Consider the following 27904-nt stretch of genomic DNA (forward strand, 5'->3'; position numbering starts at 1 on the left):
AATGGGGACCTCGTCTTAGAGAAACCATTTACTATTGATTAACCAAAAAAAAAAAAAAAACTCAATGTCTGTGTTCCAAAAAATAAATAAATCAATAAATAAATCAAGTTCAAAACATAGATCTAAATTTTGACAGATCAGAGAACTAGAGATCAGGTAGTCAGTTTTTGTGCTGTCCAGATGTAAAGCTGTATATTTGTGAAAATGTGACTGCAGGTCAAACCATCCCTTTGTTTATGAGCCTCTTCACAGTGTTAGAAAGGAAATGCAACTCTTTTAGTATTCTTGACCCATTTTTTACATAAAAAAAAAAAAAAAATTAAGCTCCACCCCATACGGATTTACTAGATATGAAAAGCTTCAGAGCTCTCAAATTTCTCCACCTCTTATAGGGATTATAGAGATCATCTCAAATTGGTTCTCTGATATATCCACCCAGAAGTTCTTCTTTCTCTTCTACTCCATCCAGATTTTGTCAGTTTTATTCAGTTCATAATCTCATTAATAGCTCAACCAGAATGAAATACCTTGATGTAAACACCTCAGTCAGAAAAAAAATTACTGATCCCAAACTTTTGAAAGGTAGTTTATATTGCTTTTATTTGTATATTGGTGTTTTGCTATCGCTGTACAACACTGTGAAGGTCATGTTGAGTGTCAATGTTATGTCCAAGGCAAAACTCTTCTCTATAACTGCTAGAGAGTATAGAATAACTCCATAAGAGAATAGTCAAAAGTCCCTCAAGGGTCTTCAAGGCCATAAAATATTGTTTTACACATAACACACACACACACACACACACACACACACACAGTCAGCTTTTAAAAACTAATTTTATTCTATGAAAATCCCAGTGCTAACAGTAGATTAACAGATTTAATAAAATTCTGATTACACACATGAGCAAACATTACACACTCTTCTAACAGAACTAACATCTGATGAATGAGAAGTCCATACAGTGCCCCAATAAATACTGTATTTGGACACTTAAGCCAGACTTAAAAATGTATGAACCTTTTCGATATTTAAATTTGTATTATTATCATTTTTAGTGGTTGTAAATTGTGTTGTTGCAGATTAACCACACGTGTGGTTCAGCATATTAACTATGAACATACTATATTTGAACACTTTCTGGTGGTTAGAAACAGAATGTTTTATATCTATAGTTTTATGATTTGAAACCTTACAAGCATACTTTTGTGAAATGTTTTGCTCGAAAAACATGTTTTAGTATGCTGTCTTGCTTTAAAACAAATGCCATTAATTTTTTCAATTAATTTTTTTGTCATTTAATGCAATAATATTAATACATTTTGTAGTGTGGCTTAAAGGGATAAAAGGTCTGTCATCAATTACTCACCCCATGTGCCATACAAAACCCATATGACTGACTTTCTTCTAGACCACAAAATGAGATAAGAATTGCGAATATTCCTGTGTATGCAGACAGAGTGAGTTTTGTAATTCTAGTGTTTCTCTAGATGACTCACGGCTCACAGTGACTACAGCTCCAGCTCACGGCACAGATGATAGCCCTCTTTAAAGATACTTTCAACGGTCAAAACAAAATCAAATGTCTGTGTCAGATCCTGTTTATGCAAAATCCTCTGCTAGTCAGGCTTCCATTTGACCTCTACCCCATGCTGACATTTCCGCTGATAAATACGCTCTAATATAATACAACACATGCCTACACCGTGACGGAAGGAAAAGCTTTCATTTTACTTTCAGTTCACATATCCGTGATATATATATGGCAGTTACTTGGTTGGCTGCAAAGAAATGTTTAGTGACCCACACACATGGAGGTCTTCTCTCATTCTTCCATGTAATCGCCTTTGACAGCATGATCCCTCTGAACAGCCGTCTTGACACAATTTGGTTTGAGCATCTTTTTTATTTGGGTTTTATGAATTAGCAAGATCCACCATTCAAGAGTCATGTAGATGATAAAAATACACATTTTATTTGGTTCTACAGTAAAAAAAAAAAAAAAAAAAAAAAAAATATATATATATATATATATATATATATATATATATATATATATATATATATATATATATATACAGTGAGGAAAATAAGTATTTGAACACCCTGCTATTTTGCAAGTTCTCCCACTTGGAAATCATGGAGGGGTCTGAAATTGTCATCGTAGGTGCATGTCCACTGTGAGAGACATAATCAAAAAAAAAAAAATCCAGAAATCACAATATATGATTTTTTAACTATTTATTTGTATGATACAGCTGCAAATAAGTATTTGAACACCTGTCTATCAGCTAGAATTCTGACCCTCAAAGACCTGTTAGTCTGCCTTTAAAATGTCCACCTCCACTCCATTTATTATCCTAAATTAGATGCACCTGTTTGAGGTCGTTAGCTGCATAAAGACACCTGTCCACCCCATACAATCAGTAAGAATCCAACTACTAACATGGCCAAGACCAAAGAGCTGTCCAAAGACACTAGAGACAAAATTGTACACCTCCACAAGGCTGGAAAGGGCTACGGGGAAATTGCCAAGCAGCTTGGTGAAAAAAGGTCCACTGTTGGAGCAATCATTAGAAAATGGAAGAAGCTAAACATGACTGTCAATCTCCCTCGGACTGGGGCTCCATGCAAGATCTCACCTCGTGGGGTCTCAATGATCCTAAGAAAGGTGAGAAATCAGCCCAGAACTACACGGGAGGAGCTGGTCAATGACCTGAAAAGAGCTGGGACCACCGTTTCCAAGGTTACTGTTGGTAATACACTAAGACGTCATGGTTTGAAATCATGCATGGCACGGAAGGTTCCCCTGCTTAAACCAGCACATGTCAAGGCCCGTCTTAAGTTTGCCAATGACCATTTGGATGATCCAGAGGAGTCATGGGAGAAAGTCATGTGGTCAGATGAGACCAAAATAGAACTTTTTGGTCATAATTCCACTAAACGTGTTTGGAGGAAGAAGAATGATGAGTACCATCCCAAGAACACCATCCCTACTGTGAAGCATGGGGGTGGTAGCATCATGCTTTGGGGGTGTTTTTCTGCACATGGGACAGGGCGACTGCACTGTATTAAGGAGAGGATGACCGGGGCCATGTATTGCAAGATTTTGGGGAACAACCTCCTTCCCTCAGTTAGAGCATTGAAGATGGGTCGAGGCTGGGTCTTCCAACATGACAATGACCCGAAGCACACAGCCAGGATAACCAAGGAGTGGCTCTGTAAGAAGCATATCAAGGTTCTGGCGTGGCCTAGCCAGTCTCCAGACCTAAACCCAATAGAGAATCTTTGGAGGGAGCTCAAACTCCATGTTTCTCAGCGAGAACCTGACTGATCTAGAGAAGATCTGTGTGGAGGAGTGGGCCAAAATCCCTCCTGCAGTGTGTGCAAACCTGGTGAAAAACTACAGGAAATGTTTGACCTCTGTAATTGCAAACAAAGGCTACTGTACCAAATATTAACATTGATTTTCTCAGGTGTTCAAATACTTATTTGCAGCTGTATCATACAAATAAATAGTTAAAAAATCATACATTGTGATTTCTAGATTTCTTTTTTTTTTGATTATGTCTCTCACAGTGGACATGCACCTACGATGACAATTTCAGACCCCTCCATGATTTCTAAGTGGGAGAACTTGCAAAATAGCAGGGTGTTCAAATACTTATTTTCCTCACTGTATGTGTATATATATATATATATATATATATATATATATATATATATATATATATATATATATATATATATATATATATATATATAATTTCACAATATTTGGCTGTGTTTTTTGTGCTTATTAAAGTATCGAGTCATTAGCTTAGCCACATGCTAATAGTTTACTCTGTTTTTCTAACATTTTGCCCTCTTCTGTTTAGAAGTCTGTCACATTCACACAAAGGTAACAGACGGCTGAATTGGCTAGTTAGACACTTGCATTAGTCAAGTCTTGCTTTACGTGTTGAGCCCTGTTTGTATGGCTGTGAGTTTGTTTGTATGGGCCTTGCTGCCTTAGAGCATTCCCAGCCACTTAAGTGGTCTCATGTAAACAGTAAAAATCACTACACTGACAAGAATTTTTTTCTTACTTGGTATTGTTGCAACCCTGTAGTCTTATTTTCCAATACAAATACTTGAGAAGCAAAATACTAAATATATTAAGTCTTGTTTTCTGAAAAAGTTTACGCTTAAAACAAGAACAAATGTCTTACGTTAAAAATAATTCAAAGAGAAAACAAGTTTTCATACCCCATTGGGAGATTTTTGTCTTGTTTTCAGCAAAAACACACTTTATTTTTTATAATTTTTTGGTTAAAGGAGACTTAATATCTTAGGTCATTTAGCATCTCAAGTAAATGTATCTTAATTTAATAATGTTTAGATTTTTGTACTGGAAAATAAGACAAAAATACTGAATAAGAAAATATATATTTTTTTTGCAATGTAGGGTTTGGAAGAGATCCATGGAGTTGCCAGTGTGAGGTAACATTTTGCAAGTCTTTAAGGTTGCCTCCCTTTTCTTGTACAGTCATCAGGTTTAGTTAAATGGCCTGAACTTAGCCAGGTCCCCTTCATGCCATTTTTCATTAATGTCATGATGTTTGTATGGTGTGTTTAATATCTTTGTTTAACCCCTTTCCTCATAAGAACCTCAGGTATTTGTTGTTGAAATCTTGTGTCAGTCTGTATTATCCTTTTTATACTAATGCGTGGGCTGGACGACCAAAATCCTTTAGCATGGAATGAGAAAGTTTATATCATCATCATAGTCATTTTTGCAACCTCCAAATGTTACATAATTTAAATACAGTAAAAATTTAAAGGCACCTTTAACCAAGTCAATCAAGCTGTCTACAGTCGAAGCATCTATATGTGACACAGTTTTCAAAATAGACTATAGTTTTTGAAAAAAAGATTTTCATTGTGCTGTTGATGCAGAATGTAGTACAATCTCTACCTGTTGACATTTTGTTCCATTGCGTGATATATAAAACCTTAACATGCATGATACAATTCACATGTAACAGCTGCTATGGAGAAAAATAGCTTAAATTTGGTTATACCAGCCAAATGTGGTGTTTTCGAGAAATGATAAAGAGTTCGTTTCTGAACCAAGGTGGTCTACCACCATGAATCAACTATCTAGACCAGGTTGGACCGGATAAAAACCATGTAAAAACAGCAATCCTTCTGGTTTTAGAAGAACTAACTGAAACAGCCTCATATTCTGAATCTTAAAATATCTGATATAAAAGGTCTGATGGCTTTCTGGCATTAAGGCAATGGAAATATTAGACATTGCAATGATGATGTGTTGATTTTTTTTTTTAGATCCACTCTAAAAGATGGGCTTAGCTGTAGGCAGTTAGAAAAGCCTATTACTTACAGTCCAGAGCATTCGCTTTCCAAAAAAAATAATCATGTTATGTGCAAGTGTTATATGTGTGTGTGTGTGTGTGTGTGTGTGTGTGTGTGTGTGTGTGTGTGTGTGCATAGCTGTCAGTTTGGGACAAAATTGTCATGAGAAGCGAATTATATCTGGCAAAACCATCATTTAGGACATTTGGGTATGTTGTACAGTATGCAGGAAAAAGTTCATAAATGTATGAAATAATGCAAAAGTTTTCTTTTAGGGGTAGAGTTTGGGCTAGTATATATTTACTTATGTCCTCTTTTATCTAGGTAAATGTGCATATGTTCGTGCAGTCATTTTCTAATGTTTATTTGGTTTTCATACATTCATGTTGTGCAGAGCTCTTGGATGAACAGATACACACAACACACACACACACACACACACACACATGCACAAACACACACCCTCTCTTAGACTCATGGGCGCTGCATGTGCTTTTCCTCTGTAGACTCTGGCTGCGCTCACACGTCACTCCATTAACCTGCTCCCCAACCACCTGGCTCAAGCCCTGCATGTGCGCGCCGGCTCACAGGAAATTAACGCTCGCATGCAGAGCGCCATCGCCCTGCGCAGCGGGGACAAGCTCCGCCAAGAACATATCTCCCCCTTCTCTCTCACCTTTAGAGAAGCACTGCTGGAGCACAAGGTAGCCTGCTCCCATCTTCCAGCCATCCTGTCCTCCTTCTCTGCTCTCTCACTTCCTCTTTTTTGGTTTATTTTTGTTGTGGAGGTGCAAGAGAAGGAGGCGAGAGAGTGTCATGAGTAAACTAAAGGACGTTAAGTGCCATCAATACCACTCAATACTTTCTAGAACACTCACAGCGGTTTAAAATGTTCTCAATTACTATATCCCGTCCGAAAAACCAAGTTAAGTTTGTCCTGCTGTACTTTGGAGCTTGGTTCTTGACAGTCAAAGATGGTCAACCAGATGGTACACTGCAAAAAAGGTCTTGCTTTCCTTTACAAATATCTAAACTTAAAGTTTATTCTTAAAGTAAAAAGTTGTTTAAAGTAATTCTTAAAGTCACTATAAAATCAAAATGGACAATTATTTTTATGGAAAATTGCAGTGTTTATTATAAATAATTTATCCATGCACATTATTAATCAAATTATTAATAAAAAAATGTATCTGCCCTCGTAATCGTTAATCAAAATAACTTCCCCTGCCTCTACATCTCTTCTCTGATGACGTGTTTACTGGCGGGACAATAACCTGTCACTCACATGACATCACAGCAGTAGCAAACCACAACCATCCAACGAGTGAATCAAGTCCCGCTGGACAAAATCAAGTCCTGTCCTACATTTTTTTTCTCATTCGAGAAGCTGTTTCACTCGGATACGTCACAATAGGGAAGAAAAGACTATTGCAACTTCCGTTTCATGCTGACTTGAAAATACAAAATACATTTACTTGAGAAGCAAAATTATTTAAGTTATTAAGAAAAATTTATCAAAATTAAGTCACAAAGTAAGAAAAATAAACTTAATTTAAATTTTATTTTTCTTACCCCATTGGCAGACATCTTGTTTTAAGTGTAAAGTCCCTTAATTCTTTTTTTTTTTGTTATCTTAGTTATGTCATTTTGCTTCACCCAAGGGATAGTTCACCCAAAAATGTAAATTCTGTCATCACTTACTCACCCTTACTCACCCTCAGGTTGTTCCAAACCTGTATGAGTTTCTTTTTTCTGTTGAACACAAAAGAAAATATTTTAAAGAATGTCGGAAATCGAACAGTTGATGGCAGTCTTCCATAGTAGGGAAAAAAATAATAATATGGCTACTCTCAACTGTTTCATTACCAACTTTCTTCAACAGAAGAAAGAAACTCATACAGGTTTGGAATAACATGAGGGTGAGTAAATGATGACAGAATATTTGGGTGAACTATCCCTTTAGGTAATTAATTATACCTTGATTTAAGGATATTTTGATATTTGTACTGTAAAACAAGACAAAAATACTGAGGAAGAAAATATTTGTTTACAGTGTAGTCCAACTGAATTTGATCCATATAAAACCATTTGTCACCAGTTTTAGATGGATTTTTCCAACTGAGTGGAAAATGCCTGACATAATGTGTTTCCTGATCCGATCAGAGGGTTCTGACAAAGAAAAAGAGTCTGAATTTAAATCAACACTTAGGAATGATGACCCTTTGAATCCAGCCGAATAGGATTGGTCTCCAAATTGATTTGTTTAATCGCCATCACCGATGAACCCTGACGAACGTTAATTCCTCCTGAGCAACTGGGATTTGCCCACACCCGGGATTTCAGATTACTCATGATCCACCACCATGCATGTTGTCATCTTAGTTAAAAAACGCTTTTTATTCAGTTTATATGTCCCTCACCTCATTTCTGCTCGTTTGAGTTGACCTTCGCCCCTTGCTTGGCCTTTGACTCTGTGCCACTCTGTGCTTGAGTTTTTTGGTTTGCACCGCCTCCAGCTCTGACATCACACGTCCTCTCACTAACCCAGAAAGCACAGGAGTTGTGTGTATGTGTGTGTATGAGCGCCTACCCTGCTCTCTCCTATGTGGTTAGCATCGCTTTCATGGTGTGGTCAGTGTGGTCGTCATGTGAAGAGGAATTTATGTCCTTACTTTTCTCTGTGTGTGTGTGTATGTGTATTTCCTCTACAGTATTCCCAGATGAGAGACGAGGTGTTTAAGTCTAATCTAGTGTGTGCCTTCATTGTTCTCGTCTTCATCACTGGAATACAGAGCTTACTTCCCTCTGCAAGGTAAAACATACACATGTACATACATATACTGGCCATAGCCACCACAGACATTGAGGATGACACATGATCTATTTGGGTGTATATATAGAAGTCATGCATGGGTTAATATTTCCAGTAGTGTTCGATGTGGGTTTTTCACAGAAATTTGGTCTTGAATATTTGATTATATCCACAAATGTATCATATAATATGTGATCTCTCATGTTTGTAGGATGGTCACTATGGTGATACAGTTCTCTGTCCTCATCTTTCTGCACTGTTGCCTTGTTGTTGTTACAACGGCGGAGGACTACAAGTGTTTGCCACTGGTTTTGCGAAAAGCGTGTTGCTGGGTGAACGAAACGTACGCTGCACGGAACGTCGTCATCTTCCTTTCCATCCTCATCAACTTCCTGGCTGCCATGATCAACATAGTGAGCAAACATTTTATTCATTTTAATTTTAATATGATCATTATACTCTTGCACACTTCATCATGGATATATAAAGTTCTAGAGCCCCACTAAGCGATTTCTCAGCTGAACCAATTTGAACTCAAGAATTATAGAACTACTGTGGGGTGTAAATGAATTTATTTTCTTTGTTTCTTGTGACAGACTTTACACAAATTTGTACAAAATTCACCAGCCTAAAACCACCAAAATTAGCCTTGCACAATATAGCAATACTATATTGGTTATCAGCCGAAATTCGAAAATTAAAATTGAACAACTTCCCAGATTTTTATATTTGGCTTACTTTTGCCGTCATCTAACTCTTAGCCTACTTAAAGTTGATCTTTAAAAACACTAATAATTTAATGACTGTTTAATGCGTCTTTAGCAAATGTCAGAATAAAAATGCATTTTTCATACTATAATTAATTATAATGTTGTGATGCCTAAATTGTAGCATTTTAATTTTTTTAATTTTTATTTATAAATAAAATATAGAATTTTAATACCTGCTACTTATTAGTTACTTGTCCTAATACCCATATTTAGAAAGTTCTTGAAAATTGTAATCGTTTTGCTCTTTATACAGATATATTCTTAAATGCAATCTATTCTCTAACATTTGCTCTCTCTCTTTTATCATAGCTTTGGTGTGATTTCGATAAATCCGTCTCATTCAGGAACCAGACGTTTAATGCATCGGCCTCAATCCCAGATATCTGCTTTTACCCAGAGGTCTTTTCACCCACTGACATGCAGTTTCAATCTGTTAAAAATGATTGATAGAATTCTAGCATTTGTGTAAACTGTTCAAAAATCAATTCATTCACTGTACATCAAGCGATGGGGTGTTAATGGTGAGGTTGTCTGGCTGTTTACTGACAGTATTTCGTGTTTACTGGAGTGTTGGCGATGGTGACCTGTGCAGTGTTCCTAAGACTCAACTCGGTTCTGAAGTTGGCCATCCTGCTGATCATGATCGCTATCTACGCAGTGCTGACCGAGGCCTTCTACACACCTCTGTTCATCCGCTATGACACACTTACACTCAATCAGAGGTATGTACGCAAACTCCCACATTCATTAAAGAACCAGTTCTAAAGAGAGAAATTATACATCACACTTTAACAGTATAGACGTAATTGTGATGACTCAAGTAAGTGCGTATGGTGACGCAGACCTATAAGAGCAACACATGTCATGCTGTTTCTCAAATAGCAGTCTGCGTGCGTTTTAATAGATTTCTGCATGTTTTACTGTATGATTAACTTCACACAGTCATAAATTGTCTTCTAGATGTGGGTGGTGTGGCCTGGTGGTCAAAAGTGTAGGTTGATAACTGTAAGTTTATTGGTTTAAACCCAGCAAAAGGTGATAGTTGTGCTATAGTGATGTGTAAAGGAATGTTTGAATGTTTGAAATGTTTCATTCTAAAATCTAAAGGTGTCCTTGTTTTTGAGTACCTTTCAAAAGTTTCAGGATTTTTACTTTTATTTAGCATTAACTGCTGGATTAAATTTATCAAAAGTGGCAGTAAAGACATTTATAATGTTAGAAAAAGATTTCTATTTAAAAAAAATGCTGTTCTTTTAAACATTCCATTTATCAAAGAAAAGCACAACTATTTTCAACATTATTAATAAAATTAAATGTTATTTTAAGCAGCAATAAAATGAAAAATTACCAATAATTGTATAATAGTAACAATGTGTCAATTATGAGATTTTCTTTTGTAACTGGGCAGAAATATATATCTTTTGCTGGTTAACAGCACTACAGCAGATCGGAGGAACAGAAAATGTAGTCATTTTTTTATAATTTTTCAAGTTTTTATAAGTGTTCATCATTTTTACAAGATATTTCACTTCAAAGGCACTTCAAATAATATCATGGTTTTGCCATCCCAAAAAGTGAGGGAAAAAATAGAAAATTTAAAAAAGGGATAAATACTGTAAAAGCAAAACGGTAACACTTTACAATAAGGTTCCTTTATTAAACATTAGTAAATGTATTAACTAACATGAACTAACAATGAGCAATACATTTACTACTGTTTTTGTTAATCTTTGTTAATGTTAGTTAATGAAAATAAAGCTGTTCATTGTTTGTTCATGCTAGTTCACAGTGCATTACCTAATGTTAACAAGATTTTAATAAAGTATTAGTAAATGTTGAAATTAACATTAACAAAGATGAACAAATGCTGTATAAGTGCAGTTCATTATTAGTTAATGTTAACTAATGTAGTTAACTAATGAACCTTATTGTAAAGTGTTACCAGCAAAACAAATTAGTTGCAAGTAATAGTTTTTGCAGTGTCTTTTTCTATCCGTTCGCCCTTGCTGAGGTCTGTGCATCATTGTGCACATCGTTAAGCACTTAACTTCATGTTACTCCAGAGGCACTGTCCTTTTGATAAGACTACTGTAAATCACTTTAGGTAAAACCATCTGCCAAACTACAAATTACCCCTAAACAAGAGCTAAACCTCAAACTTTAATTCAGAACCAAGTCCTGAAAAAGGTTTGTACAACTTTAAACAGACTTTATATTTCACTTTATTAAAAATAAACAAATCTTTCTTTTTCATATCAGATATCATAAGTGTTTAACAAACAGTGTACACTGTTATTGTATCATCAAGGCTCTTTATGACATTTATGACAGATGTTTGTCTTAACTAACTGCACTCTGGACATTATAAACATGCTGTGGAGCTCATGAGACTTTCTTGTCTTGTTAACCTGGTTACAGCAAAAGCTTCCTGGGAACCAAGGAAACGTCTCTGCTTCTCATGGCGATGTTCCTTTTAGCTGTGTTCTACCATGGCCAACAGGTAACAGACACACACACACACACACACACACACACACACACGCTAACCTGGATCAGGGGCCATTCAGTTCCTATTTTATAATGTCACGTTTCTAAGAAACAGAGGCAAGTTATTGGCTGCTTCATAAGGTCTCACAGTCAATATATAAAAGCCCAGCTCTCTCTGACGCACAGTGTGTGCAAAGCTTTTTAAGTTCACTCTACTGATTATTGTCTTTGATGCCGTAGATCAGGGGAAAGAGTCGGTCTGAGTGGTGATGACTGAAAGAGATAGAGAAATGAGCACTGTGTGTGTGTGTGTGTGTGTGTGTGTGTGTGTGTGTGTGTGTGTGTGTGTGTGTGTGTGTGTGTGGTGTCGACGCCGCTCTGATTAAGGCACACAGAGTCTCACGTATGACCGAAATGCTTTGTGCTTGTGCCAGAAATGAGTGCTTGTGTCCAGCTATAAACTGCCTGTCCATATTTACCCCCTCCCCTCGTATTCATGGCAACGGTGTGTCATTTAGGCAGGTGGTGCCACTGGCATTGCTTGGCCTATGGATTGGGACTTGGTGTGTGTTTCTTGAACAGTGATTTGATCATTTCTTATTTATGCTCATCTTGGTGTGTGTGTGTGTGTGTGTGTGTGTGTGTGTGTGTGTGTGTGTGTGTGTGTGTGTGTGTGTGTGTGTCAGATGAATGAACAAGCACTCTGTCACTGCGAGTCAGTGTCTATGAGGGATTACTTTTCATATGCAGTTCAGTCTGAGACCACAATGGAAATTTGGGATTCAAAATCTTTTAATCCTTGAAAGTTTGTTTAAAAAACTAAGAAATGTTATATTATAAAATGAGTAAGAAATGTATTATAAAATGTGTGAGAAACATTTGAAATATTTGGCTCTCTAGTGCTCTCAGACTTTAAAAGGATAGTTCACCTAAAAATGAAAAAGAGGTTTGTTTAAATGTTAAATATTTAAATGTGAATAAAAGACTAAATTCAATCTGTTCATCTAAAGTCATCTAGAGTCTCTTCAGAGAATTTGGAGTAGACCGCTCAATTCATATTCAATTCATATAATTTTTTTTATATATATATTAAAAACATTATTAAGAATAAAGAATTAACTAAGAATAAAAATATTCTTGGTATTTTTATCTTGTTTTCCAGTTAAAATATCACAAAATGTATAAAACGAGGTGAATTTACTTGAGAAGCAACATTGCATAAGATTTCAAGATTCATTTCATATATTATATTATGAATATAAGTGTATTTTACCTCATTGTACTTGCAGATCTTTTTTCACTCGTTTCTTATTTATACTCACAACATGTAAAACAATTACGGAGCCCCTAAAAGGACATGGTGATGGGGGAATTTTTTTTAGCTTTTGCATTTGCTCGCAAAACTAAAAAGAAAAATATGTTTTAAAGCTTTTGCAAGCAAGTGCAACGTTTCTCAGGGAAGTTTTGTAAGCAAACGCAAAAGCATTTTTCCTCCCATCCCACAATTTTTCCATCACCACGTACCCTTAGGGGCTCGGTAAAAAATCGATCGGTGAAGTTAGACAAAATAGACTTACTAAAGATATATTCTGTGAAAACAAGTACGCATTGTTGCTTCTCAAGAATGTTTTAAGGATTTTTAGATATTACAAAATGGATTAATAAAGTAGTCTAATAAAAATATACTATGTTATTTTTGCATTGTAGGCAGCTCTGAGATAGAACAAACAAATGGCTTTAGTTTTTTTGCTTCAGTATGTCTGTCTAGTCCTTCTAAGGGATTTTATGAGAAACATCTAGGACAGAGTAAATACTTTCTATAAATTGAAAACTCCACTGAGTCTACAGGCTCTGAAAGGGCAATAAAATGATCCTCTGGGGCAAATTCAACACATGTTCGCCTTGATTAACCTGTGAATACAGGTACGAGCCTTACTCAAGGGAGCAAGGCATAACTGTTGTACTGTATTATCTGCTGACTGAGTGAGAGTCTTGAGAACCAGCACGTCACCTCCACATAGCTTAGCACATCACTTTATCATGGATAAAACAATGCATTCATTTTGGTCTCCTTTGTAACAGCTGCCAGACTTCAGCTGTCTAAATTGCTTTTTGGACAGAGATAAAGTCCCGAACACCTCCAGACAGTGGTGAGATTCAAAACCGGGCCCTCCCAAGACACCTAAAACTTAGAAAACTCATTTGTGTTAAACCCTTTTCATACAGTTTGTCAAAAGTAATTTAGTTGATATGCACTGCTTTAATTGTCTCCTGTCTGAATGTGTGTGTGTCCGTCTCTACATCTTTGTGCATAATGTTTTAGAGGTTAATGGAGGTTAGTCTTGTTGATGTGTTTTTAATAATCATTCGGACAGTCGTACATCCCCGTCTGCCCCACTTGCTTAATTACTCCTCATAAAATCATCTTACGCTTTCGAGAGCATACATAAATAAATGCACGCACACACATGCAGTTTACACTCATACACAGGCACAAACACTTACATCATGCCCTGACTGTTAGTAAATTAATTTTTCAATCTGGACGCTTTTGTGAAACCGTTTCAATTAAAGCTGGATATTAATGAATGCAGATGAGCGTGTGTTACTGCTTAATTAGGGGGGACCTTGTTGGAGGTCTTCGTTTGGAAGAGAGCTGATGGAAGCCAGGCAGAAACGCAGCACGCAGGCTCACTTCCTGTTAAAGCGTTCAGGGTTCTTACTGAGTGCAGTGTATGAAAGAAATAAAATGGCGATGTCATCATTTACTCATGTTGCTTGAAACATGTATGATTTATTTCTTTTTACCTAGTGGAAGACAAAAGATGTTTAGCTTTTCAGAATATCTATGCTGCTCTTTTTTATGCGATAGAAGTAGATGGCTGTAAGAAGTGTCTGTGAGAAGTGAAAAAAACTGATTTTTTTTTTTGATGAAATTGATTCTTTCATTGAGCAAAGAGACATTGGATTGATCAAAAGTATCAGTAAATACTTTGGTCACACTTTAGGGTCCAATTCTCACTAATAACTAGCTATTAACTATGCCTTTTGCCTCAGTAAACTTCTAATGACTGCTTATCAATAATATTTAGTAGGTAGTTGTTAAGTTTAGGTTTTGGGTAGGATTAAGAAATGTAGAATATCATGCAGAATAAGGCATTAAAATGTGCTTACTAATAAATAGCCAATATCCTAGTAATATGCATGCTAATAAGCAACTAGTTAATAGTGAGAATTTGACCCTAAAGTGTTACCAGTACTTTATATTATATAAAAAAAATGCAGTTCTTTTGAACTTTCTATTCATCAAGGAATCCTGAAAAGAAAAATGATCCTCTTTCCAGTAAAAATGTTTTCAACATTGATAATAATAAAAAATGTTTCTTGAGCACCAGATATTAGAATGATTTCTGAAGGATCATGTGACACTGAAGACAGGAGTAATTAATAATTTGGCATCACTGGAATACATTTATTTATATATTTATTTATATAATGTATTTGAATTCACTTTAAAATACATTCATATTTTACCATATTATTATTTTTACTGTATTTTGATCAAATAAATGCAGTCGCGGTGAGCAAAACAAGACTTTTCAAAAACATTTAAAAACAATTTTTTTGATTGACCTCAAACATTTGAACAGTAATGTATTGTTGGAGGAGAAAGTCTTAAACCCTCATTAAACTAAGTCTCAGACATTTTATTTCAAAACATTGGAACTTAATTTAATGTGACGTTTTATATTGCTCTGATAGTCTCAGATGAAGGATCTTGATTTATCTTGTGAAGCTGAAGGACAGCTATAAGTGACCCACATGCAGGCTGTCCCACATATCACCGTGTGCAAACAAGACAGATGCTGCGTCCGAAATCACGTACTGTCTGAATGGGTACTAGATATGGATTTACTTTGTGACCGTTAAAAAAGTATGTTCTATATAGTATCAATGTGGGTAGTATGAATGAAATTCGCATTTACTAAATCCGCCATGTTACTGTCATGTGACCTACCAGCGTCGGTTGTGTCGCTTCACTGCCATTCCGGGTCCTTATTGCCTCCTGTTTTTCGAATACGTATTGAGACATAATACTCTTTTGGCGTACTGTTTTTCGTATACTATATAATAGGGAAGTATTTAATTTCGGGTGCAGCCAGAGACTTTGAAGGCGGAGACTTTAGGAGTCATAGCCATCACTTAAAAAAATTTCAGATGATCTAATCACGAGTAGTCTAAAACATTTTGTAATCCAATCCCTGAAAACACATAGCCTACTGTACAGAGGTAGTCAGAAGCACATGTGATTTGTAGTGTAAAAGCTAATCTATCCTGATGTTTCCTAGACAGCACTTTTTGCACTTTGTCAACATGTAGTAACACTGACATAGAGAGTGATGTGTGTATTTATGAAATCAGAGACCCTCCGCTGAAATCTGAACACAAGTGGTCACAGGAGACACATTTGAGACACTTGTGAAGATATAAACCACAAAATGTCTCGGCTGACCACTTATGATCGGATCACCCGTGATGGATCTTAATGCCAGGTCAGGGCCAACTTAACCAGCTGAAACTTCATTTATATGTGTTGTGCAAACCTAAAACTAATTATACCCACAGTGTAGTTTGGTAGTTAGGTGGTGGCGTCTTGCTGTGGGACTCAGCTTAAAACAGAGGGAGGAATAGATGAGAAATCTGCCAAAAAACCTGATGCTTTTAGCAGAACAATGATCCCAAAGCCAAATTAACTTTTTCATTAATTTACTGGAGTGGCTTAAATGTAAATAACCTTCAATGACCTAGCCAAGGACTAAGAACATGTGGCACTTTGAAAATAATGGTGTACAAACCTGTTTATCCTCAACAAACTGGAGCAAATGTGCCTGGAGCAATGGGCCAAAATCACACCTACAAAAATAAGCTAAAGCACTTATGAACGCAGTGAATGTTGTCATTGCTGCAAATGGATGGCACTATGAATAGTTCAATGTGGGGATTTTTTACTTGTGTAATATCATACAGATTTTTTGTTTTTGTTGTTGTTTTTACATTTTATCAAGAATATAACATTCAATTAACAAGAACTTATATAAGGTTGTTTGAAATGAGTGTTTTAAAGCATTTCTACATATTTTTCTGATTGAGTTATTTTCCACATTTAAGAAGAACGTGCACCTCTCTGCATCTTTCCTGTCGTTGATTACCAACAGATGCTTTCCTCCTCTAGTTGCTAGGATTTTTCTGTGCCTTTTTTTCCAGTGACTGGATTGTGTTTGCTGAGTGTGTATTTGCTATTCATCTGCTTAGTATTGCTGACAGTTATTAGATATACCTTCTCTTTTTCTCTCTCTCTCTCTTCTTTGTCACTTAAAACCTTTTTCCTTTTATATATATATATATATTGTTAGGCACTTTACTGAAATTATTTACTGTAATTTCCATTTAAAATATATTGTTGTTCACTTGAACTTTCTATTCAGCAGAAATTCCTGAAAAAAGTATCACATTCTCCACCAAAATATTAAGTAGCACAACAGTTTTCAACATTAATAATGATAAGAAATGTTATAAAAATACTATAATATATATAAAAAAATTATATTAATATTTATATTTGAATATTTAGATTTTAATATTATTATTAATCATATAAATCATTTTAATATGATTTAAAATATATATATATATATATATATATATATATATATATATATATATATATATATATATATATATATATATATATATATATATACATTTTGATTTTTCATTGTCAGTCTGTTATGTTGAGGGGCAAATTCATAATATTCCTTGCATTTGTGGTGACGAACATTTAGTCTTGAAGTGTGATCAGAGGCTGGTTGCGTAAACTGCAGAGACTATTCTTAACAAGTTAAAATAAAAATGTAGATTGGTCTAATTTGATATTGAAAAGTTGGTCATACTAGTTCTTAAGACACAGTTTCAACATAATGGCTATGTCGCTGCCTGGCCCCAGCAGAAGATATGGGCAGATATTGACCTGTACAGCTGGTCTTCTCTGCCGAGCCTGACGGATGCTTTATAAAATAACTGCCTAGGACTGTAACACTGATTGGCTGTCCTGTGTTTTTGCTTGTTTTTGTTGATTTGTGTATCTTGTGATGCTTTTTATTCTTTGTTGTCTGACCTGCTTCGTTCTCTGTCTCTCAGCTGGAGTATACTGCTCGTCTGGACTTCCTATGGCGTGTGCAGGCGAAGGAAGAGATAAATGAGATGCGTGAGCTGCGTGAACACAATGAGAACATGCTCCGGAACATTCTCCCCAGCCATGTCGCACGCCACTTCCTGGAGAAAGACAGAGACAATGAGGTAGAGAGACAGAATGGATCTGGGTGTCTCACTTCTTTAGTCTGACAGGAAAAACATGGCAGCACTTAGATGGCAAGAACATATGAGGAGAGGATGAATCACTGCCACTCTCTTTGTTCTTTGTTGTGCTTTATTGGCATGACAGTCAACTTTCTGTAAGCATATGCAGCTGCGGAAGTCAGAACCACTAAAGAAATTTACACAAATTGATAATAAATATACATGACAAAACAAAACAAAAAAGTACAAATAATATATTGGGAGTCTGTAGTTCTCTTCAAAACACCAAGTGAGCTGCCTAAATAGGAAATAAATGTATCCTATTATTCAGCGAGATAGAAAAAATAAATAAATATACAGTGAAATTCTGAGATTTCCTTCTCCATGAAGGATGAATGCAGTGTTGCCTTAGCGTATAGCTAAAATATGGTATCTTAGTAGGCAGCATAATCAAATTTGTCTCCCATTTGGAAATGCTTCTGGTTCTGGTTAATTTTGTTGTGCTCGCAACATAGATTGTTAATCTTGTGGCCGCCATGTTTTTATGTGACTAGTGTCTTTTTTGTCTTATTCCTTTGTTCTTTCCTTTGAGTTTGTAAAGGCAGTGTGTGTGTGTGTGTGTGTGTGTGTGTGTGTGTGCTCTCTTGTCCTGATGTGACTTCTCTGTTTATTTCTGGAATGTTCTGCTGTCAGTCAATCAGACAATAGGGAGAATAAATAATGGAGCTGTATAACTCACGGATAAAAAATGCATCCATTAAGCCTGTGTGTGTGTGTGTGTGTGGGTGAGGGTATTGAGTTGCTTTAATTATCCCATTAATTTATAATCAGGTGGAGTATTGAGGTTTGATTTAACTGGTGATGCTAAAAGTGTGTGTGTGTGTGTGTGTGTGTGTGTGTCTGAGTGTGTGAACCATAATTTACGCCACTCTCTGCTATTATTAAGATGAGAAAATGATCCCTCTCCCTCACACATGCACACATACACGGTCTTGCTCGCAAAATCTGCAACTCTTAAAGGGCACTGAAGTCATTTGGTTCAGTGACTAACACTTATTACGTGTATTATTACTTATTTTCTACACTTTTCTTCAACAGTCACTGACTTTTTACATTATGCGTCAGCAGGGCGGATCAGTGTGATGCTGAATGTTTAGGGTGTATGAGAGAGTTTAACCTCATTCTACTGACCACAGCTTCCTCTTTAAACAGCAAAGTAGTTAGAGCTGTGCATGGCCTTGTGGTTTGCACACATTAGACCTCAAATATAGTACAGTACATAATTGCGCATGTTGTGATAGATTATGTAGTGCGTATGCGGTCTGTTCATAACCATGAGAAGTGTGAAGTGTGTGTAAATGAGAAGTGTGTGTAAGCCATGATTTTTGGACCATTCACACAGGACCCATTCTGTTTTATAATTATTATACACATGCAGAGAAACGTTTTTGCATTGCAACAGTTTTTTGTTGTTGTAACACTTTGTTTTTAAGATGATTAATTCTATATAAATAGTATTCATTATTATATTATATTATTTGGTAACACTTTACAATAAGGTTTCATTAGTTCAGTAGTGCACTACTGTAGTTAACATGAACTAAAAATGAATAATACTTTTCTAAGGCATTTATTAATATAAGTTAAGGTTCATTTTAACATTTACTAATACATTATTGAAATCAAAAGTTGTATTTGTTAACAATAGGTAAAGCACTGTGAACTAACATGAACAAACAATGAACGACTATATTTTATTAACGAACATTAACAAAGATTAATAAATACTGTATCAAATGAATTGCGTATTGTTAGTTCATGTTAGTTAATACATGTTAACAGATGAGACCTTATTGTAAAGTGTTACCACATATTTTATAGCATACTATAATTAATAGCATTGTGTAATATATGTAAACAATCTGTTTTATAATTTTGTAATTGTTGTATTTGAATTATGTTTAAAATATAAGCTTGTCAGCAGTGTTATTTTAGTGTAATTGATAATTTTTAATCAATATTTTTAAATCATTTTTATATTTTCCATTTTCATTTTAGTAATTTTGTTGTGTTTTTTGTCATTTTTACTAGTTTTCTTTTTTGTAAATATGTCTATATAGTTTTTATTCATTTTTATTTCAGTTTTAGTTTGTTATATTAGTATGATACATGTTGCCTTGGCAACTAGCTGAAATAAAATAAATTAACTTTTATATATTTTATTTTATCTCAGTAAACTTTTAATTTATATAAAGTAACAAAAATGTTTTTTTTAATGGTTTTAGTTCAATATAATGACCCTGCTTTGTCAGATGCATTATGAATTATGAATTAATCAAGTGTGTTTGTTATAGTTATTGTACACATGCAGAAAAACATTATTTGCCATTGCAACGTTTTGTTGCCACGCTTGTTTTATATATATAAAAATGTATTTGTTTATATATTTATTCTTACATATTACATTGTTATAATATGATTAAAATATAGCATTGCTAATATATGATAATAGCCTATATTAACATATTGAATTGCATACTATAATTAATAATATTATATAATATTATATGTAAACCATGTTTTTTTGTATGTTGTATGTGTTGTATTGGCATTTATCAGATATCAGCCTTATCAGATGCATCTGTTCTGACTCCCACTTGTGAGGTAATCAAGTGTGTTAGATATAAAGCAACACTGCCCTCTCGTGGTCAACACATTATGCATACCACGTTCACTGTATTGTTGTTCTGACGTTCATTGGAATCACATTTTTGTATGTTTTTACATGTGTCAAATTGAACCAAAGTTATCTGAAGTTGACTTCATTCCAGTGAGGAGCTTTCTAATGTTTGGTCTCCATCCGTAGGAGCTTTACTCGCAGTCATATGACACGGTGGGAGTGATGTTTGCCTCCATTCCGGGCTTTGCTGATTTTTACTCTCAGACGGAGATGAATAATCAGGGTGTGGAGTGTTTGCGGCTGCTCAACGAGATCATTGCTGATTTTGATGAGGTCAGATTTCTACCATCACACACACACACACACACACGTATTTAAAGGCATAGTCCACCAATAAATGACAGTTCCGTCATTATTTACTCACCCTCATGTTGATAGTAGTGAGTAAATAATGACAGAATTGTCATTTTGGGGTGAACTATCCCTTTAAAGTGCCTGTATTATGCTTTTTCAGAAATGACCTTTCATGCAGTGTGTAATATAGCTGTTTGTGAATGTAAAAGGTTTGCAAAGTTTTAAAGATCAAAGTGCATGATCAGTAGAGTTATTGTCTCCTGAACGAAATAATTGATTCTGAACTGCCTAAAACAAGTTGCCAGTAATTCCAGTCTTACCTCCTATTTGAACCGACGTAGGTTTGTAACACATTTGCATAATTCCAGCATATAGTCTTCATTGGCTACTTGTGAACAACATCTACTTTGACCCGATCTCAATCACTGTAGTTGTAGCAGAGGCCTGGAAGAGTTTAAATCGTGTTGTCGACATGTCGAGAAGACTCTGTTTCCTGTGATGTGAAAGTAAATCCATTTTGCATGTATTTCCAAAGGATGAGGGCTCAGATTGATACGGTAAAACCGACACCATCATTATGGTTTGTATCACTATGTACACAAGTACCGAGGAAGCCTCCAGAACTGAAATTAAGATAAGGTAATGGGCGAATCGTTTCTGACACGCGCTGTAAACGGTAGACCAATCACATCAGACTCGGCCATCTGTCCAATCAGAGCAGAGTAGGCGCTCGGAAAGGAGGGGTTTAGAGAGGCTGAATCCTTTACACTGTGAGAAAAGAGGTGATCCTGCAATGTATATTATGAGAAAATTAAAGGGGACCTATTATGCTGGTATATGGATCAACTGGTGACGATCTGCCCTTTTAGCATAGATCCGCCCTGAGTAAACCGCAGCAGTCTGCCGTTCCTCACTGTAGCAGCTGAGATATACGTCTGCATCAAAAAACTTGACAAATGTTCTGTTATTGGTATTGGATGTACCAACGAACATAAGAGTCTCCAAAGACTCCTGGAATCTGAGCCACTGAGGACACCGTAGTTGAATTTTATTTATGAAGGAAGTGTGCCGAAGAAAGTCGTTAAAGTGTTTGCGGAAATTATTTTACCCCGGACTGCTTCACAAACGAGGGTCAGCTCAACGCTGGATTTGCACAAAAGTTTTTTCTAAAAGATTTTTAGATTAAAGCGTAACTCTGGCCAAAACGCAACCTTGGGTCTTTTTGTGAATCTACCCGAGGCAAACTTTCGTTTAAAAGCATAATTAGGATGGAAACGCCACTTTTAAGATTGACCATATTTTCTTTTCTTTTGATGCAATCCAGAGTTCTCGCGGAGAACACAATTTGAATTTGCTCAGCGAGTCACTCTGGCATTGAGTGATGATGCTCATTAACTATGCCCTTGTAGCCGAGCTGCACCAATCACATCGGTGTATCTGATATAGGCGGGTCAGAGGCGAGCTAAACAGATGACGACAGCGCTAGTGACAGCGCAATCACGACAGTGATTGGTCGTAGTGTTATCCAATTGCGTGCAGTGAGATTTTCAAATGCATGCTTGGTGCCGCCCCTCGAGTTGGGTGATTTTCATTACTCGATGCCAGACCCTTAATCTTTCAGATTTGGGTCTGGATTTCCAGGCTAAGTGCCCCTTGCACTCCCATTCAAAAGGCAATTTGACCGAAAACGAAAATACGGTCAATCTTAAAAGTTTCCATTTCCATCCTAATTATGCTTTTAAACAAAAGTTTGCCTCGGATAGATTCACAAAAAGACCCTAGGTTGCATTTTGGCGAGAGTTACGCTTTAACATGATGGTACATGATAGTGTATGATGAGCTGAATCAACTTTACTCTACATAAATGTATCCACTAACCATTCAGAAACATCCAGTTGCATTCTTCCTGAGTCTCTCCATCAGTGTCCGAAGGCTGAACATCGCTACTGACAATTTCTGACATTTTGGCTGTGTGAGACTCTCCAGTTTTGTTGTTGCTGGAGTATCCAAAGTATGAGCTGTAAACCTCTTCTGGAAAGGGGGACGGGAGCAACAGCTCATCTGCATTTAAAAGTTTTTTTTTTTTTTTGCTTAAACCCAAACAGGGGCAAATTTGACATGCTATAATAGATTATCTGTAGGGTATTATAAGCTGAAACTTCAGACACATTCTGGGAACACCAGAGACTTACATTACATCTTGTAAAAAGGGGTATAATAGGTCCCCTGTTAAGTGTTTTTAAAATTAGGAACCATTAAAAAAGCATAATATGGGCACTTTTAATACTGATGATTCATCTAAGATGCACAGTTCCATCACACCTGCTCAAAAGTTGCTGATAAAAGTTTAATGTTACATATGTAGACTGTCATATTTGAAATATTCTCTCTATACAGTTGCTGGGGGAGGAGAGATTTCAGGACATCGAGAAGATAAAGACCATCGGCAGCACATACATGGCTGTGTCAGGACTGTCTCCTGAGAAACAAGTATGAAAACACACACACACACACACCTACAGAAACATACACACTCACTCATGCTAAAACATATTATCTGATGTCTTATATGCAGTGTCTGTATTTTGTAAAAGGGTTAGCTTGTGCACTAATCTTTCTATATATGTGTGTTACCATAGCAATGTGAGGATAAATGGGGGCATCTGTGTGCGCTGGCAGATTTCGCCATTGCTCTGAATGAAAGCATTCAGGAGATCAACAAACATTCATTTAACAACTTCCAACTCAGAATCGGTAAGAGTCAAATGATTTAAACACTGTTTTTTTAGAAACACATTTTAAAGTGACAATGGAGCACAACAGTGACTGCCAACTTTTTTTTATCAGCCTTGATTCCGAATGTATTTGACCTGTTTATTTTCTCCATAGGAATTTCAGAAATTTTTTATATTGATTTAAAGTCATGAATGAAACCAACCAGCTCTGAGAAGATTCAGAACATTACAATTGATAAATAAATTAAAATTGGGAAAGATATTTTTTGATGAAATATTCACATAAGGTTTTTGAGGTTGTAAGGAGCCGTAATCAAGTAAAAAAATGTACTTGATTACAGGTATATCTTTTGCAATGCTTTGTGGGAGTGGGCAGTCACTATTCCTGTTTCCATGGTTACTGATACTTTCAGGATCTTGGGTAATGTAGTTCTTAGTTTTGTTTTAAAAAATTTGTCTTAAATTTTTTTTATCACATTGAAAACTTGTAGAATTTCTATCTCAAATGTACTTAGAAAATCTACATTTTATTTTTCTGTACACAACCATTTAAAAATGTTGTTTTGAAAGAAATTAATAATTTTATTCAGCAAGGATGCATAAAATTGATCGAAAGTGACAGTGAAGAAATTTATAAAGATTTAAATGTCACATAAATAATGTTCCTGAAAACAATGTATCAAGGTGTCCACAAAAATTTTAAGCAGCACAACTGTTTTTAACTAATAATACTAAGAAATGTTTCTCAAGCACCAAATCAGCATATTACAATGATTTCTGAAGGATCAATTCAGCTTTGCCATCATATAAATAAAATATATTTTAAAATAGAAAACATTTATTTTAAATTCTGATAAATTATTTTTCCTGTTTATCTAGCCCTCATCACCTTCTAAGGATGTTAATTATTTATTTATTTATTTATTTACCTTTTTTTTTTTTTTTTTTGCTGATTCTACTCTGTTCTTACCCTGAAAATAACCTTAGATGCTAACATGTCATAAAACAGTCAAATAAACAAGCTTCAGGACTCTTATTAAAAAATAATAATAGTGTTTTGTGATGAAAATGAATAGAATTTGTACTTCCGGAACTGGGCCTTTGCACTCTATTAAAAGGCTGAATTGTAGCTCCATTGCAGCTTGCACCATCATGTCTTTTCAACAGGGTGAATTTGCTGATGCTGACTCTGTTCGCTCTCTCCCTCAGGTATGGCACATGGCTCTGTGGTGGCCGGAGTCATCGGCGCTAAAAAGCCGCAGTATGATATTTGGGGAAAGACGGTCAATCTGGCAAGTCGTATGGACAGCACGGGTGTCAGCGGCAAGATCCAGCTCCCAGAGGAGACCTACGCCATCCTGAACGAGCGCGGCTTCGCCTTCGAGTACCGAGGAGAGATCTACGTGAAGGGCATCAGTGAACAGGAAGGCAAGATCCGCACGCACTTCCTGATGGGCCGCGTGCAGCCCAACCCGCTCATCCTGCAGCCGAGGAAGCTCACGGGCCAGTACTCGCTCGCCGCCGTGGTGCTCGGCCTGGTCCAGTCCCTCAATCGGCAGAAACAGAAACAAATCCTCAATGAAAACAACAACTCAGGCATCATGAAGGGCCACCACTACAACCGCAGAACTCTGCTGGCGCCGGGCGGCTCGGACACCAGCCACGCTGAGGTCACGGACAAGAGCGACCTGGCCTAGATCTTGGATGAGGAAAACAGACTGCGTACTGAACCAAAAGACTGAGCTGTACTTCAGACTGCTGCCGCTGACTGAGTGTCTCTCTTGATGTCTGTGTTTCTTTTTGTATTTCTTTTGTATTTGAGAAACAATAAAGGGGTTTAATTTTTTTATAAAGGTCTGAGCTTCCTTTTAATAAAGGTCCGTATGAATGGTTTGATCTAATGCTACGTTCACGTCATGTCGGAATTATTGTAACTCTGAGATTCTACTCAGAACTGTTAACATCCCCAGATTCAGATATTTTTCATTTCTTAGACAACGCTCATAACCAAAATGGTCCCACATGAATTGCTGTTGATGACAGCAAAACATTGAATTACAGATTGTTTATCAGTTTACCTCTATGTTTGAATTCAGCATGAAACCTTAGTCTTCCTTATTGTGACATATATCCGAGTGAAACGGCTTCTCGAACAAGAAAAAATGTAGGGACTTGATTTTGACCATTGTGGTTTGCTGTTGCTGCAAGGGGAAGTTATTTTGATTAAAGAATATGAAGGCACATGAATTAAAAAAAATTATAATAATAATGTGCAAGGATAAATCATTTATAATAAATACTGCAATATTTCTTATAAAATAAGAATTGTCAATTTTGATTCTATGGTGACTTCGAGAGCCAAGAAAGTAATGTAGGGCCTACATTTGGCAGACATTGCTAATTTGTTCTGGCTTCTTGCCAGGCATTCAAAAGGTTTTCTAGTGTTCTACCTGGTTGTTAAGCTATCCTGACTGGTTGCTAGGGTCTAGAACACATAAGTCAAGGCTGCCAACTTTCACACATTTAGCGCGAGATTCTCGCGATTGACACTGTTCTCACACTACACATCCATTTTCTCAAGCAGTGAAAAAACATGGTGGAGCAGTGAGGAGAGGACACTGACAAGACAGAGCAGGAAACAAACTGCCAGCTTTCAAAATCTGTCAATTTTATTGAAACAATAACGTTAAGCCTAACGTTTTGGCGCTCTTTAATGTGCCTCAGTTCAACAGGCACGTGCACCGATCATCACTTCCTCTTTACTACTTATAGCACGAAATAAACATGACTGAACTTCAGAAGGTATGTTGAAAGATACTGTGCAACTTACTGTTAATGTATCATGTAACATAATGGATCAATCAGTGTTTCAACCGCGGAAAGACATCAAAACAGCTTGTAAACAATATGTCACATAATGTTAGGCTACATTTACCTCAGAAAAGCCATTCAGTGACAGCATCTAGCTAGACAAATTAACTTCAGAGAGGAGCATTTTGCTAAATATAGGCACTATATTACATACAGTAGGCCTACTCATTCTATTTTTACTCATATCTCTAAAATATAACCTTATTATAAAAAGCGCCTTCTATTAGGCGAATTAGCATAGGCTACAAATCAGTTGTTGATATTGTATTATTCTTATACTGCAGTAATATTAATATCATATCATTACTATTATAGTAATATATAGTGATATTTATAATGTACTTAAATAGTATAGCCTGCTATTCTAGCTTAATGTACCAGCTGACAAGGTTCCCTTAGTTTCCACTCACTTAAAGTTGAACTCAAAAGTTGGCAGCCCTGTTATAAGTATAAACATAGAACTGACTAACTTACCTTTAACAGTTTTTTTATGATGGTCAAATCAGAATTATGTTTTTATTCTTCTGCGTCGAAAACTCTTAAACACGAGAACCGACATAACGCTTCATACATGTATTTCAGAATGCTCTGTTAATGTTTTGACTATAGTTTTGCAAGTTTGCAAGACGAAGTAAGTATGTTATAACAAATTCGTTAGCAATCTTTAGCCTCATATACATAGGGATGTTTTAACAAGCACCAACACCAGGATTTCTATTACAGATATATTTTAGCACAGATAGATAGCCTCAGGGGCGTAATTTGTGGGGGGGTTGGGGGGGAGATAACCCCCCCAATATTTAAATCTATGCATTACAACCCCCCCAATATTTATACCATGATCACATGAAAAATATGCAGACCCAAACTTCAACCCCCCCAATGTTCAAACCAAATCTACGCCCTTGGATAGCCTACAGAATGCTTCTACAGATAAAGAATTAAGTTGTACTGAGAGAATATTATTATGGCCCAACACGAACAATCTACAAATGAGAACGACAAAAATTGTCAAGGATTTTCCGATGAAAATATGTGATGTGAAAGCTGGCAGATGTTTTAGCTTCTTCTTTTTTTAAAAACCATTTGGGCTTAGTGAATGTACTTATATTATGTGATTATCACCTGTCTTCCTCAACTAAATTATCTAGAGCTGATCAGGTGGAAGTGCAGGTCTGTCCTGCAGAGGGCGATGTTGACTGAATATTAAGTTAGGGTCAGATCAAACGATTGAAGGAAAACAGTGTGAGTGAGTATGTGTCCCTGTGTCTACTGTGATTTATCTATTAATATTAGTAAATAATTAATAGAATTTAACATGTTTTTAATTTAAAAAGTAAATTAGAATGTATTTGATATTTTATTGTTTTAATTATTACTTTTTTCTTCTTCCCACTCTCTTACGTAGGTGTGAACAGATCATCGTCTTGTCAGTCGGACATGCTTCTTCCGCCTGTATTTCTGACGGGTGGGCGGGGCTAA

At 36.1% G+C, this 27904-nt stretch overlaps 1 protein-coding gene across 4 annotated transcripts in view; it reads left to right on the forward strand.

The window, feature by feature from the left end:
- The window catches only part of adcy8 (adenylate cyclase 8 (brain)), a 55169-nt gene extending 29765 nt beyond the window's left edge, over nt 1-25404 (forward strand). Inside the window, exons 8-19 of one of the 4 annotated variants that reach the window (XM_084119280.1) lie at nt 5863-6060; nt 8068-8168; nt 8380-8581; nt 9248-9337; nt 9488-9660; nt 11357-11438; nt 17624-17782; nt 20402-20446; nt 20649-20795; nt 23214-23306; nt 23456-23570; nt 24761-25404. In XM_084119280.1, coding sequence (XP_083975406.1) covers nt 5863-6060; nt 8068-8168; nt 8380-8581; nt 9248-9337; nt 9488-9660; nt 11357-11438; nt 17624-17782; nt 20402-20446; nt 20649-20795; nt 23214-23306; nt 23456-23570; nt 24761-25248 — 1893 coding nt within the window. In that variant the 3' untranslated portion in view covers nt 25249-25404. The remainder of the gene's footprint in view (nt 1-5862; nt 6061-8067; nt 8169-8379; nt 8582-9247; nt 9338-9487; nt 9661-11356; nt 11439-17623; nt 17783-20401; nt 20447-20648; nt 20796-23213; nt 23307-23455; nt 23571-24760) is intronic. The other 3 variants (XM_084119281.1, XM_084119282.1, XM_084119283.1) reach the window with 3 other exon arrangements.
- The last annotated feature ends 2500 nt before the right edge of the window (nt 25405-27904 follow it).

Source organism: Abramis brama, assembly GCF_963993115.1.
Source record: "Abramis brama genome assembly, chromosome: 7".
NCBI lineage: Eukaryota > Metazoa > Chordata > Actinopteri > Cypriniformes > Leuciscidae > Abramis > Abramis brama.